The sequence below is a fragment of the Gavia stellata genome, chromosome 5 (genome assembly GCF_030936135.1).
Source record: "Gavia stellata isolate bGavSte3 chromosome 5, bGavSte3.hap2, whole genome shotgun sequence".
In the NCBI taxonomy this organism is placed as follows: Eukaryota; Metazoa; Chordata; class Aves; order Gaviiformes; family Gaviidae; genus Gavia; species Gavia stellata.
This window is the reverse complement of record NC_082598.1, coordinates 43,109,470-43,125,674: the sequence shown is the minus strand read 5'-3', so window position 1 is coordinate 43,125,674 and position 16,205 is coordinate 43,109,470. Positions and strand designations below refer to the sequence as shown.

The window sequence follows — 16,205 nt, the reverse complement described above, 5'->3', positions numbered from 1 at the left end:
GTTTAGCAATATGGAACCTGTACCATGGGATTATTTTAGATTGACTGGGCACGATAGACAAAAATCAAACATCCTGTGTGGAGAATCAGTGAGTATTAGGAAGAAGGGAGTAGCAAGTTAAATTGAAATGGATTAGACTGTGCTCAAAGCAAGCCGGTACATAAGATATGCAGAAAGAATTAATTCTACAAAAACAGGACAGGGAATAGCTTTCAATTGTAGGTGTGTACAATTTTCTTGGCATTCAGAAATGTCTCACTACCTTCTAAACAAAGTTTATTCCAGCAAGTTATTTCTTTGTGAATGCCATTAAACACTTCAAAGCACCATGTGCTGATTTCAGTAGCAATTTAGATTTTTGCAGCAGAGTGTAATGTCTTCTTGCGTGCAATGAGCCTGAACCAATCTTTTATATATTTTTTTCTTTGTCTTTGTAAATGTGTGTGGGCTGCAGGTGGTTCTGTGAAGGAAAAGAACTCCAGAATAGCCCTGACATTCAGATCCGTTCTGGAAGTGGAGGACTTCATTCACTAATTATAGCAGAAGCCTTTGAAGACGATACTGGACGCTATACTTGTCTGGCTTCAAATTCCATTGGTTCAGATAGTACATCAGCTGAAATATTCATTGAAGGTAAGAGGTGAAATAATAAGATATTTGACACATACAGGAAAAGATAACTAAGCTGAAGTTTACTTTGGGTTCTGTATGTTAAGATTAGATTTGTTTTGGTGGTATTTTTATGATGTTCCTCTGCTTCCCTTTAATGTAACAAATTTTGAACATCACATCATATTAATTCAGGTATTTCAAGGAATGTCCCAAGAATCAGTAGGTAGATTGCTATTTATTTAGGGTACAAGTAAGATATAGAATGGAAAAGGGGGAACAAGAAGAGCTTTTGGCATATGGTTAGCTTTTATGTAGTACCCTCTGTGAATCAAAGATTTGACTGGTGATACAAATAATGATTTTCACAATAGCAGTAATCTCTGTCTCAGTTCTGAACTTCTTCCCAGTGCAATTAAATGTGGCTGCCCGAAATGAGTCTTCTTCAGTCATGGGTAAATATATTATAATTCATCATATTTGGTACACTGACTTTAAGTCAGGTTAAAAGTCAGTCATACTGGTTTTGTCCAGAACCGGCTGCTAGTAATTGTAAAAATATTTCTTGACTTCATAATCAGTCATAATTCAAGTATTATTTTCTCTGAGGAAAATTAATGACTTGACCATGAGTAAAATTATTAAACTAAATTTTTAGTGGAGGATTGTATTTTAGGCATGATTATATTAACTGAATACTGATTTTTATTTTAATTCATGCATCTTTCCAACATTTTGTTAATATGTATTCTTTTACCAGTTTGGTAACTCATTAAAATTAATTTAAATTGTTAATTGAAAGCATAAAACAAATTAATATAAGAAATACTCATAACAAATCTGAATAATACCATACCAAAATGATTAAATAGCTTTTGATTAACAAAGCAGTAAACTTTTCGCTAAATTAGCTAAAACATGACAGATGTGCATTCATAGGGTTTCTTTCATTATGTTTTTTATTCTCAGAACTTTGTTATCCCACATTGGGGTATAATAGCAAAATCCCCAAGACTCTTCTGATTCTAGTAAGACTTTTCTTTACAGAAGTAAGGATGATTTCAGAAATACTCAGGTATAGTACAAATATATAATACTGCGTGAAGTTATAATAACAGAAGCAACACTAAAAAAGAAACAGGTAGGTAGAGAGATACAGTGAATAAAACAATTCCTTTTTTGAGATCTGGCAAAGTCTGGATCTGGCAAAGTGGAAATGCTATCTTGAAGTTTTACAACACGTTACTTTGAAAAAGAGAGAATTGTACAAGTTGTTAGTCTCCTTCCTGACGATCTTTAAGGAAACCAGGTTGTCACACAAGCATTGCTTTGTACATTAGTAGTCTTGATGACACTGATGCTTCATACTTTCTTCTGTGCAGCCGGCGCAGCCACACAAGACCTGATTATCCTTTGCTCAAGAGAAAAATTTTCATGTAGACCCACTTTGCTCACTTGAAATTGCTTCTTTCTTCTTACCTTTTCTGTGCTACTTGTTGCTTTGATTTTTGTAGCCTGAACTTTGTAAATAAATAGGGTACTTGGGTGCCTCAGTCCAAGCTTTCTTTCATTGGAATCATTCTACGCTATGCTATTCATATTGATTATGAATTTTTTATGATTTGTATTACAAATACAGCTATGCATGCATATGTATGCACAAATCCTTTGAGGAATAATATGCACTGCATAAATGTCTGGAGTAAATGTTGTGTGAAGTACCAGTTTTTAGGAAAAATTAAGACAAAGGGAATAAATGCTTTCGTATTTTTTTTCTTTAAGTTAGTTCAGGGCATTGCCAAACACATACACTATATCAAGACTTCAACTGGCAAGAAATACCAGTACATAAATGTTATGTATAGGTTAATATAAATAATAGTCTGAACTGTGGAGATTGTGGGTAGCAAGTTTAGTCTGAAAATGTCTTGCTATACTGAGTTGCTCTTACTTAAGGTTGAATATTTGTTATCTGTGTATAGCCATATGTTTGCTTAAGCTTTAACATTCAAGTAAATAAAATTGTACATTTCCAGTAGAGGAGTAGTAGTCAGCATTTTTTTTATTTTTTGGCAGTATTTGCTTCAATATGAAGGAAGACAGCTAAGAACCTAGGGAAAACAGTTTGCAATTAAATTGGCATGGTTATAATTTCTGTAACCGTCTAAAGTACATAGTTACAATCTTTTATCAGATAAGAAAAGCTGCAGTAGTTTATTACAGAGAGTTCTCAATTATTGAAGTGAAATGCAAAAGCAGGACAGTTTTTTTCTTTGGAAAGTAAATATTAAATAAATCAGTAAAAGGATATGAGATTATTGAAAATACTTTCTTTTCCAGGTGCCAGTTCCACAGATTCAGAGAGTGGAAGTTTAATTTTCAAATCAAAATCTGGAGCTATGCCACAGTAAGTGTACAAAGTAGAACCAATGCTGTGCAAATGTTCTTAATAAGGGGCACTGGAAAATCTTTGGTAGTTTTAGATCTCAATAAGCATCTGGTGTATATTTGTGTATGTATGTCTTGTCTTTTCTCCTTCTCTCACGTGATATAAATGTGTATTATTGTAAGTATAGATTGTATTAATGTGCTTGTTCTTTCAGAGAAGTCTGGCCCTTCCCTGACAACTCTTTTGTTGATACAAACTTTTCATATTCAGGAGTAACTTTAAGTTAACCAAGTCTTAATTTGTAATCACCCAGCCCTGTGCCTCCAAAAAACCATGCAGAGGCTTACAATTAAAGAAACAAGATACATTTTAGTTTGTGTCTTAAATCAGTACTTTTTATTGGGTGTGAAAGTGTAAATTAGCCAAAGATTGTGTTCTACTCAAGCTTCCTCCAATGTTGATCTTTCCAGCTGATAATGACATATTTAAATATGTAGAAAATACAAGGTGACTTATCGGTTACAAACTAACATAATCTGATTTCAGATCTTATAAAGTGCTTGCTGTTTTCTTTTTTTTTTTTTTCCAGGGCCCAAAAGAAAACCACCTCTGTTTCCTTGACGATAGGATCTTCTACACCAAAGTCTGGAGTCACCACAGCTGTAATTCAACCTATCTCTGTGCCAAGTCAGCAGGTATTTTAGACACCAATTTTTAAATTAGTAAAAGTATTTTAAATTTGATTTCAAAATTTGTAAGTCCTGAAAAACTGTGTCATTTTGAGGAATTACATTATTGAACTATAAAATTATGTTATTATATTAAGAATGACAATTTTTAAAAATTAAATATATATCTAGTGAATGGGGCATAAATGTAAATATACATACGGATTCTTACACAGTGTGTATCCACAGAGCATGTGAGCAGCTGACATATCTGGTGATGACAAAAATTACTGAGTATATCACTTAATAGTGACTTGGTCCAATTCCAAAAGAATGTAATACAGATGAATGCTTGCAATATTTTTTACCAAAATTTTAAAATTTTGTTATTAAATTAAATATTGCTATAATTTCTCCGGGCGTTTTAGAGAAAATTAAATTTTACTGTCTAGAAGTTAAATGTAGAAAATCAATGTTCATTAGTTTATACTAAGTTTTAATGTCACTGTGGTTGACTTAGAGTTTGCATATAATCATAAAATACAAATAAAATAAAAATCTCTGTTAGACTGTACATGGTAAATTCTTTTCACTTCCTTTGGCTAACCTTGATAAGCTTTTAAGTACCTGGATTTATTTATTACTACATCAGTCAAGGGATGTAATAACAGGAGAGGCAAAAATGCTTCAGTGCAAAGGACTTACTTGAATGATATCAACAGGAGCCAAACTCTCAAAATACTTCAAGGCAAAGACAGTTGGATACAAAATTCTCATGGGAAGTATAGAAGCCTTTAAAGCTTGCATTTTGATTTCAGAAATATAACAGATGTGAAATAGTGATGTCACTCAAGAAGTGTGCAAGAACGAGAACACCATAATAAGACTGTGCATTTGGGAGTTTGCATTATTGCATAGATATATGCAGGTCATATTTTATAGCATTGTTGCATTGCTTTGCAGGTTCAAAGCCCTACTGCGTACCTGCACTGTGTGGATGGACCTAAGCCTATCTATTCTCCACCCATTTTTACAAAGGTATGTTTTATCCATCATGATGTTTATATCATACTCTGATAGTCCAGAAGGAAATATCAAGATGATATATCCTAATGCAGGAATGTTTGATTGTGTTAAAACTCTTACAGTTTTCATTATCCTTTTCAGTATTAATGACTTCCTAAGAAAATACTTTTCCACTGCAACAATGAAGTTTTTATGCCTTCTACCCAATTAAAATCATTAGTGGAATTACATGAATACTTTGTATGTGTTTGTCTTATGCCCATGACTGTCCTCCATTGAGAAATCTTTGTAAAATAAAATAAGGTAGGTACCAATTACACATCATAGTCATGATAAAGCTTCATTCAAAATAATTTATCTACTGACAAGAACAAATAACACAGGCTTTTTTTGCTTTGTTTTAGAAAAAAAATCCATGCAGGTATGTTAGTTAAAAAAGCAGTTCAGATATTCTTCATTGGGATGTCTTGTAAAATGTAAGGCATGGACTTGCTAGAAGGGAAACTTTTATTCAGTAATTCTTAAGTAATTATTTAAGTCAATATTTATCTTCACATTCATCCCAAATGAAACTTTAGAACTGGGAATTAGGTAACAGCAAAAAGAAGGACAAAGTATTTCCCTAATCTCTAAAATACAACTTTAATCGAAAATATGATATTCATTTTGCCTTCAAACCATCATTTCCATAGCAGTGACTATTATTTAGTCACCATTTGTTGAAGTCAAAATGAAGAAAAGAAGGTATTTCTGGTTATTACTTCAGAAAAACAGTTGATTAAAAGCTATTATGGAAGAGCAAGTAGTTTTCCTAGAGATAAGTAAGAGTAAACCCTGTTCTCCACAACTGTCTAGCCTGGCTCCATCATATCCCTCTCGCATGTCAGGAAGGGTCTGATTCTATCTCTCATAATTCTGCACTGATAACTGCAGGTATCAGAGGAGAGTGGAGGTGCAAGGGATTAGAGAATGTGGTTACTGCAAGGTAGGGAGGCAGGCAACTTCATAGTAAGAGTGGGAAATAGGAGAAATCCAGCCCTCATTCAGAAACTACCAAAGCAATCAAAACTGCACTGTTCTTTCCCAGTTCCCATATCTCTTGTCCCTGAAATCCAATATTAACTGGCTTAAGCCAGTTGGGACATACCAAACCAAAACAACTTTAATTACAGAAGTAGTGAACCAGATACGAACGACAAAAAATATACTTATCCAGCTTCCTGATGAAAATTTCTTTCTATATAAACTTCAGGGTACAACCCAAAGATTTTCAGTTTTCCATGTAACAAGATTCTTATCTGTTTGATTAACAAGAGATCTATAAATAGTAACCAGGGATGACTCTGATCTTAGACCTAACTTCAAGTGGTTTGCTGCATCAAGGCCTAAAACTTTGTTAATAAACTGGAAAGGAAATGAGACAGCCAGTACAGTTAAAAAGACTCTTCGATTTATAATCTTAAGATGGATAACAAAGGCAAAAATAGTGTCTGTCTCCTGTCAATTCTGTTAGTTAAAGTACTGTGCTGCTTCTCTCTCACCGTAGTTTTTCATCAAAGGTTTAGACTCTTCCTGAAAATTTTTTCAGATGTATATAAGAATTTATTACAGCCATAATACTGTCTCAGAAGTTATCCATACACAAGCTAATATATCCTGATCATATTTGTGTCATCTGATTTTGCCTGGTTGGTTATAAATGGCTCAGAGGAAAAGCAATTCCACATTCTAGAGATTGACCTGAAAGCAGCACAGCTGCTCTCCCAGGACCAAGTCAATCAATGTCTAGCTAGTTGCAGAATTTTCATTTCACTTTGTGGAAGAAGGATGAAAAATGAAAGGTCAGACTGCAACTATCTGCTTGTGATGGTATGAGGAGTTAAATACTTCTACACCTTTTCCATCTTTGGTCATATTAAAAACGTATTTGAAAATAACCTATTCAGTAATTTTAACTATATAGCTGATGTATTAAATTTAATCAGAGTGAAAATACAGCTCACAGAAAATATCTATTGCAAAAATATAATAACACAATAAAATAAAGTTGAAATACAAAGGGAAGAAAAGACAGTTTTTAAGAATGTAGAATGCTGCCGGTTAATTTGAATTGTGATTATTGTATTTCAGGAGCTACAAAACTCCACAGCATCTGAGGGACAAGTCGTGGTATTGGAATGCAGGGTCAGAGGACCCCCTCCCATTCATGTTAAGTGGTTTCGACAGGGTGTTGAAATTCAAGATTCTCCAGACTTCAGGATCCTCCAAAAAAGTAAGGAAATAATTTGAAGTGGCTACTTTTGATACAGGGTGGGGAAAGATCATTAAATTAGTCTGTCAGGATTGAGTTTTGGATAGAGTCCTCTCTTCCTCTCATTTCAGTGATTATAATGGCTAGAAGTAATAGTTGAACTACTGCTACCAACAGACAATTTAATTCTTCCTTAATTTGCAATGTGTCTGCACAGATTTTGTACTTGTCTACAGTATTTCAGTACAATATGTTTATTCAGTATACTGTTGTTTATTAATGTAATCTCTAATACCATTTTTCTTCTTTGTTTCCCCTCCTTATGATGTGATATGCAGAGCCACGATCTGCAACTGAACCTGGTAAGAATCATATGAAAAAATAATCTCTTGATTCACTAGCTCTTTGAGTTTGTACTGAAGCCATAAATACAAAAGTGTTTCTGCTGAGCATTGGTAATATGAAACCCCCTTAAAGACAATGTTTCTTTATCACACCTTCCATACTCTACACTGTCCTTTACATCAATTCCTTTATTGGTTAAACAGTAAATTCCATTTATACCAGCAAGGACAGTCTCACAGCTTAAACTTTGAAGCAAACTTCATTCTCAGAAAATGAGCAATTTGCATGCTACTGAGGAAAAAGAACAAATCCCACAAAATTCCATTACCTAAATTGTACTCATAAGAGTTTCATAACACCCAACCACTAAATGCTAGTTTTGCCAATCTAGCTTGGCAGATGTGAAGTGTCTTAAATGCAAGTAAAAGCTGATCCTCAAGAACAAGGGCGCATTGAATTTTTCTAGTCTATTCGCAAGATGAAAGTCCTAGATTTCAGCAAGCAAAAAGTGTTCTTCCAACTACAGGTTTTCTATGGCTGCTTCATTTTCCCATTATACATCACTATATGCTGTGGTAGTTTATTGAATAGTAAGTGGGTGCTAAAAGACTGAGAATGTTTGTTCTTTTCTTTAATGTTTCTAAGTCAAACAAGGTACAGAAGAGGAGACTGTGATACAGTCTGAGCCTTACTATAACAGAGTGGCTGGCTGTGCTTGAATATGCTTGAATTTGGAGAGAGTTTTAGTTATGGAGTAGAAAGATAAAACAGAAAAGTTTTCCATCTAAGACCTGGGTATTCCCAAAGAATGTCTCTGAACTGAAGGACCTTAGCAATGGGTGGATATTTTAAACTTTGAGGGGTTGCATTGGCAGTATTTGACTGCAGGGAGAACGGACTTAGCAGCTGCGTGATGTTTGTAATGTAGCAGTGTGGCTATGAGGCTATGGACTAGGAAAAAGCAGTAGAGGGTTAATCCTAGGAGAAATGCAGCTTTCTCTTAGCTTTCATGGAAAGCAGAGGAGGTGAAGAGGGAAAAAGCTTCTGCTTTTCTCTGTCAGTTATTCACTAATTTTCTTACTGCTTCACAAAATTGTTATATACCTATTTTACTTCATGACCATCACATATATACATACACACACACACGTGTGTGTGCACACACACACATACATATGCATGCTCTACCCTGACAGTTAATATTATTAATTGTGGTGTACAGCATCATCACCTCTAGTAACAGCTGATGCCCAGAATACATGTGACTGACTGATTTGATTTATGGAGACTTGAAATGTAAGCCATGTGAAGGAAAGAAGAGTGCTGGAAAACCAAATTAACCTCTAATGAGGAATTAAAACATGTCCAAGTGCTGACAATGGTAGTTTATAATTATAACCCAAACTTTAAGGTTTAAAAATTGTAAGTTACGGTACAAAACAGTTTGAGGAGAGTTTCAATATCATACCATGCCTTTGGATATGAAAAGAAGTAAAGGAGAACAGATTTGTGCTGAACTATGTTCAGTTCTGTATCTTTCTTGGAACATTCTCCTGTAATATATATTGCAAAATAAGTTTCCCAACTTAGCTGTTTTCTTGATACCTTAAAAAAAAAAAACAAAACAGATCAATGAGTTGACTTTTTCCCCCTTCCCAGAGAAACTTATTTCCTGTCCAAGTAGTAACATCTTTTCTAGATTTAACCTACTAACACTATGAGAATAGTATCTAGTATAGTATAGTATAGTATCTAGTATATCTAGCTCGCTGTAACTAGAAGCTGCTTTTTTACAGAATCACTTGAACTGCATTCAATCTCTCCTTTAACATGATAGAAATTATCTGAAAAGACTGAAACTTCATGCAAAAGTTTCTATTAAGTCTAAATTACTAGCATATATTAGGGTTTTTCTTTTTAATATCCAATTTGAATCTGTTCTGTCAAAACTCACAATCATGAACAATGTTTGCTTATTTTTGGTAATCTTTTTTTATCCCTTCACCTTCTTTAGGCAACATAATGTGTGTAATGCTAGATAAACAAAGTATTTTAGAATAGGAACACAGTCTTATGTAGTAGAAAGGAGAAGCACTTGTTTTCTTGAGGAAAAAGGTTCAAATTCCATTGTGTGAATAGTTGAGTACAAAGGAAATCGTATATTATACCTCTTGGTAGAAGATTTTTTTTCATGGACAACTAAGTAATTTTCAGTATTGTTAGTTGCAAGGTTCGTATAACCTATCTAACAGCTACTACTGTGGAATAAGTAAGAATATTCATGATAACTCACAAAGCTAACAATTTCCTTTCATAACTACTACCTGAACTGGGAAATAGAAGGTGGAATTCTGAGTCCTAAAAGATCATCACTTTGCCAGCCCTCTCATATACCTGCACCACCATGTTGATGGTGCTGAATGCTCTCCTTCCCATGTCAGGTTAGCTTGCAGACCCTGGGAGAAGATACATGAAGCCTTCTAAAGAGTAGTAGGGAATGGATCCTTACATGAAGGTGCATTTCTTAAGATTTCACAGGTACAAAAAGTTATTTAAAGTCAAGGTATCTCATACCACTCTCAAGGTAGGTGGCAAGGCAAGAGTAGGAAGGCATCTCAAAATACTATTTTGGTATCTGTATTGTTGCGGTTTAACAGACATAACAGCAGTGAATGCCTGACAGCAGTCTGTCTTTTCTTTTTCTTTTTTCATGCTTGTAATTCTATTGTAATATTTATAAGCATCTTCCTGCTACAAAAACCTATGAAAGAGTTTCAGTTTGGTATTTTGTTCTCCCTGGATTCATTGAGCTAAGTACTATCCCTGTAGGATTTGTGCATGTATCAGCTCCTACTAAGCCCTATTAAATAACATGCAGTGTCTTACTCACCACTAAAATTAATGACAATAAACTTATTTTCTTATTTGTGTAGGAATTGACTCTGTGCACACAAAGGGAATATAAATAATGTTTGGGCAAAATGTAAATATTTCCTTTTGGTGTAAATGATGAGCAATGTTTTGTGTATTAGTAGTAATTAATTAGTAGTAATTAATTAGTAGTAATTACTGGTAATAAGTAACACTGTTTTTTAGGATGTTGTGAAAGACATCATGGGTACAGATGGGTACCAGAAACATAATAGGTACAGCACTCGTTTGTGATGCAATTCATACTCTAAGAAGCCAGACAAAACAATACCTGCAGAGGAAATTGTTCATAAGCAAACACACAACTGCTATTCAGTGCAGATGGTGAATATGTGTGCAAGATTGATAGGGAAACCAACATGTCTACGCTAGATAAGTATTCAGAATTTTGAAAGATGGACATGATTTCTAAAAATTTTTCCAAGTGTACAACTTCCATGGAATTTTACATAAATTGTAACAAGTTGTAGTGTGACTTTAATTGCTGGTTGTCAACTAAAGTCCAACTGTCAATAAACACTTCATAGTGCTCAAAAAATTGGTTATCCTTTGCTAGGTCAGTACTAATGATTTAAAATAAAAATTTTCCATGAACTCACACAGGTAAGAAATTAAGAAGCAAGGGGGGGAGGTTGGCTACTTTTTTTAGGTACATTCTATCTACCCTAATGTGTTTTGCACTGCTTTTTCTGTCTAGACAGAAATCAGTTTGCATCACAAATCTCTTCAGACTGCTTTGTGAATTAATAGCGAGTCAGATTACTTAAAGCCAACATCACAGATTGTCAAACTACCTGCTCTGTACTTCTTTCTTGGATGTTTTGACTTTATACTGATTGAATCCTTCAAAGAACAGGCTGCCTGAGAACGAAAAATCCCATGGTGTCATTTGCCAGCTGTTGATATTTTGACCATTACTCAGCTGTCTGGAGGCAGCCACAAACTGTATTGAATTACATTAAAACGATTGTCTAATGGCATGTAAGAAGAAAACTATATGAAGTAATTTTTCTTAAATTGCTAGGGAATTGCCACATATACATGCTTTTTTTTCCTAAGCACAATACTGCGTATGTTCACCAAAAACATCTCAAAAGATAGTCATCACTTCTCTTGGATTGTGCTTTCTTGTTCCCTGTTTGGCTGCTGTGTTCTAGAGTTTCAACTCTAGTAACTCACTCCCTTAGAAATCCCCCCCTATTTCTGCATAATATTTGAAACTGAAAATATATGGGAAATGTTATAGAAATCCTTAATGCCTCCCCATCAGCTTTCTGATAGCTGATGAAATTGAAAACACAGAAACTTCAGTAGGTCATCATGCATGTTGGATCCTTTCATTTTTTAGTAAAAACAAAAGAATTATGTCTAAGAATCTGGCTCCCTCTTTCACTGCTGAGCAGCAAAGAAGGGCTTGAAGAGAGCAATCGCCGATGAGCTATAGTTCAAGATGCCAAATGCAGAGAAAAACTGAAAATAAGCTAAAATTATCCTTCATTAAAGGTGGTCTGATCAACCTATGCGCTATTGCTTGTCAATTATGTTTTCAATTGTACTCTGCGCTCCCAAGATACCTGCAGAATTCTGGTCCTGTCAGTGATCCCATCTTAAGTCTGACTGCTACAACTGTGCTTGCTTGTTGATGTTTCCAAATTTTTTGTACTATGTGATTTTAAAAAAATTGCTTCTATTCCTCTTCAGTTGTAAATGTTTAAAGCTTATTGGGGTACATTATTCATTACAGTTAAGTTGCTGAATACATTAATTTCAGCTTCTACGTATACAGCTGACTTAACTTCAAACTACCTGACTTAGGCATCTACAGCATCATAACTGCCTTAGTGTAAGCTTTAGCATGAACTTTTCCTTGACCCTGACAAATGGCTTAATATTTCCTCAAACCTGAACACTGCTTTAGGGACTAAAGTCCATGCTGTCATAGCAGTATTCCTATTTATTGTATCTGAACTGCCTAGATAGCAGCTGTCTTGGGTATTGATTCCATATGCTGTAACCTAGGTTCTGTACCCTGAAACTGCATTATATTGCTCACAATCAATCACACTTGCTGTTGTTCAGTTTTCTTCTCAGTATTTTCTAACTGCTATTGGAGATATTGTCAAACATAGTCAGTTCTGTATATCTTTTTAAAACTTGTGTCTTCATTTCTTGAGTGGCATAAGCCAGAACTGCTGCCTGACTGGATAAAGGTATATACAATAGTGATCATTAGAAGCAGGTAAATTGAATACTTTTTTCATAGCGTTATTGCAAGTTAAGGCATCTACAGGTCTGCAATAGTACCATTTATTATGCTACTCTGCATATTCAGTTGTTCTTTATTTTCACACTTCCCCATTCTCTTTATATAAAAGATGCACAGATACCTAAATGAGAAGTTATCTGATGGGCATATTGCTTTGACATTAAACTGTAGTTAAACATCTGATGGCTAGGGGAACAAGAGGGAGAATAAGAGACACATTGTCTGCAAGATGGCAGGGTTGTGTTTGGTTGGATTTTTACCAGGAAACCACCCCTGTGACTACCTGCTCTCTTTGTGTAGCAGGAAACTTATGGGTTTGAACTAGCTCTGTTCGTTGCATCATAATGAACAGCTACTAATAAAAGACCATACTTATTTCCCAAGATTGTATGTGCATTACAGTGGAGGAAGCTAATGATCACATTTGGAGATGAAGGTGGAGATGTAAGAACTACTCTACCATTAATGTAATACACAGAAACATTCCGAAGTAAACACATTGCCAGTGATGAAATATGTTAAAATGCAACAGTTTTCTGTCTTACCAAAGATTATTCTTCCTAATGGACTCATAAACCATAAAGGCAAAGGATTACTCTAAAATGTAGTCTTTCTTTCTAAATAACCGACAAAATAATCAAGTACTTGCATGCCTAAGCATTTTACATGTTTCAGTGAACAGAATGCTTTTGTATTCATTTAGTCAAGTGTTAAATATGTTTTAAGAGCCTGAGAACAGCATTTCAGAGCTGCTTTCTGGAACGAATTTTTGTGATGAAATTATTTGTCAGCTGATGATTGCTGGGAAGTAGAACAGATATTATTTACTTCAAATCATCAGATTCTACTTAGCACAGTAACAGAAAGAAAAATAATTACATAAGTCAGAATGTAATGCTAGAAAAATTCTCAGAACACTAGGCATCCAGAGTGTGTTATGGAAATCTTTAAAGAACATTTATTTTTGCAAACTAGTTTTTATTTCTATGCTTTCCACAGTAGTAAGCCTTTCAGCAAGGACCTTGAGATCAGTGATGCTTGGTTTGGGGGGACTGAAACTAATAAAGACAATGGCAATGTGTTACTTGCACATGCTTTTTGCCCAAGCTGCCTTTTGATTAGTTCTCAGGGTTTTTTTATGTTTTCAGTTTAGCCAGTTTTCTCATGATTGATCACAAATGTGTTGTAGTTTGCTCATCCACCTGAGAAGTCTGAGTTTTAAACTCTGATTATTTTCATCACTACTTTACTTCCAATTACTGCAATTTACTAGGTATAATTTTCAAATATACCGCTTCCGTAAACAAACCACATCATGGTAGAATCCATTAGAATTCTTTTATCACTGAAGAGTGAAGGTCAGCTCTTCTTATGTGATCATTTTACATACTTAAAAAACTGAAAGAACATTATGCATTAATTAGCTCTGCTGTTTGGAAAATAGGAATTCTGCTGGTTGTTATATTTTGTAGTACCTTTGCCCTCATTCAAATAGCAGTTCTCAGCATGGTGGGAGTGATTTTCTTTTGCAGTCCTGAAATACCCAGCTTTCAGAATTCCACTGTTAAATGAACAGGAAACTAGTACGCTGCATGTATCAGATTGCATCCCCAGAGTCAGTTCAATCCAGGAGTACACACGTGTGGTTAACAATATAGCTTCAACTGCTTACGACACACCAAGACTCTAAAAAAAGCTGATCTCAGTAGTTCAAAAACTAGCTTGTGTTACCCATTACTTTCCTGATAAGACCTTTCATGAGTCATTAATCTTCATCTGGGTCAGATAAGATCCAACGTGCTACAGTATTACCAGACATGCCTCTTGCAGCTACACGGAATGACTGGTTTGTGTTGCCAAAAAGAAAGCATGTTCTGCTGTCTGAAAAACAACTCAGTGCCAAATCTTTAGTTAGTCATTCATTTTTAGCCCATTTCCAGTACAGGAAGTTTTTGGATACATTGTTATTTATAATTGGAAAAATTCCATAACTTTTTTGTTAACTGTCTAAATGAGATAGTAGTCTGCCGTTCTACAATGAAAATTAGGAAAGGAAAAAAAAGAACTATTAAAAAATATTTTTCTTCTTTGAACTAAAAGAAGTGAAACTTACCTTACTGAACCTTTTCTACAGAATAATTTTCATGTGAAAGTTATTGGAATCTGAAATATTTTTCCTGACGTTTCAGGTTTTTTTATTAGCTATATTCCATTGATTTTGTTATAATATGTGGGTTTCCATGTAAATGTCCAAAATGCAAAATGCTGAGTTTTGGGGTTTTTTTAAATGAAACTGAATTCTATAAAACTTCCCTGATTTGGTTTTGAGACTAGAAAATGAACATAATCAAAAGAAACTCCTAATTAATTAAGGAAACCCATGATGTAACATTGTCCAGGTCTCAGAATATCTAGGTATGTTGTATAAGTACTAGGATTATTTAGATTAGCTATACTGTGAATTTTTAAAAAGATTAGAAAACCTTTACAAGTAGAGATAAAATAAAGTGACTTCTTTGAAGAATCTGGAAAAAAATGTGCTTCAATAATTAAATATGCCCATTATAAATGGATGGAATTGATTTAGAACACAGTACTGTGAGACCCACCCTGAAATATGAATGGTCCAGTCTTCATACAAGTTTTCTGACTGAGGGTCTCGTATAATCAAAGAATATACTATAGTAGTAGAATGATCAGATTTCAAACAAGCACAGAATATGTCTGTGTCACAGCATTCTGAAGAGTTTCTGGGGATGCTGTTTTGTCCTATATTTTCAATTTATCCATTCTCACAGCTGTGCAGACAGAGACAGAAATTATCTTCCCAAACTCTGCATAAGGGGAGTGCATTTATGCACCCAGAGTTTTTAATTCTGGTCATTTTATACAGAAAATTTAATTGGAAGGGATGACAAAATACTTTCTGGTTTTACTGGGAATGGGATTTACTGGAAATGTTTCATTAAATACAGAAAATTTCAGGGAAAGAAAGAATGACGTGACACTCATATTGGTGGTGTTATTTAGAGACCCAAAAAGAGCTTGCAAGTATCAATTGTGTATGGAAATCCATACGTTGATGTGTATGAATTAGTACTATCCTGCATAAAAATGAAGATATTGAGTAAGTAAAATGACTGCATAGACTTGTAATTGCAAAAATACTGTTCAAGACAGGCCTCTTTTGAAAACTTAGCTTGGTAAATTTACTTGTTTTAGATACAAAGTGATTTTCATTAAACCCATGCTGGAAGCTTTTCTGCAGTTCTCACAGCATTTCTTTGTATAAGGAGTACCTTCTGGTGTCCTTCTAACATACAATGTAAAAACAATACATGGTACTTTAAATAATTTATGATGCAGGTTTTTTTTCTGCTTATTTCCAGAAGAGATATGTACCCTTGTAATTGCAGAAACTTTTCCTGAAGATTCAGGACTTTTCACATGCACAGCAACAAATGAACATGGTTCAGTAACAAGCAGTGCACAGCTAACTGTCTGCTCAGGTATGTGACAAAGGGAAAGAGGAATTTTTCATCTTAGATCTTAAATAATTAATTTACCTGTGAAGTTATCAGTTTGCTTTCCTTGTAGAAAAGGGCTGCTGTAAGACAAGGATCTTGTCAGCCTCAGAGCATTCATATAAAGCAAATGGAATATTTTTATTTACTCATTTCCTAGTTTATTATTTTTATTCATGTAAAATACATTTTTAAA

At 34.4% G+C, this 16,205-nt stretch overlaps 1 protein-coding gene across 5 annotated transcripts in view; it reads left to right on the top strand.

The window, feature by feature from the left end:
* Positions 1-16,205, top strand: part of PALLD (palladin, cytoskeletal associated protein) — a 218,242-nt gene that overhangs the window by 78,479 nt on the left and 123,558 nt on the right. For all 5 annotated transcript variants that reach the window (XM_059818157.1, XM_059818158.1, XM_059818156.1 and 2 more), the window contains 7 exons: positions 455-633; positions 2,950-3,016; positions 3,588-3,693; positions 4,630-4,704; positions 6,823-6,964; positions 7,282-7,305; positions 15,875-15,994. In XM_059818157.1, coding sequence (XP_059674140.1) covers positions 455-633; positions 2,950-3,016; positions 3,588-3,693; positions 4,630-4,704; positions 6,823-6,964; positions 7,282-7,305; positions 15,875-15,994 — 713 coding nt within the window. The remainder of the gene's footprint in view (positions 1-454; positions 634-2,949; positions 3,017-3,587; positions 3,694-4,629; positions 4,705-6,822; positions 6,965-7,281; positions 7,306-15,874; positions 15,995-16,205) is intronic.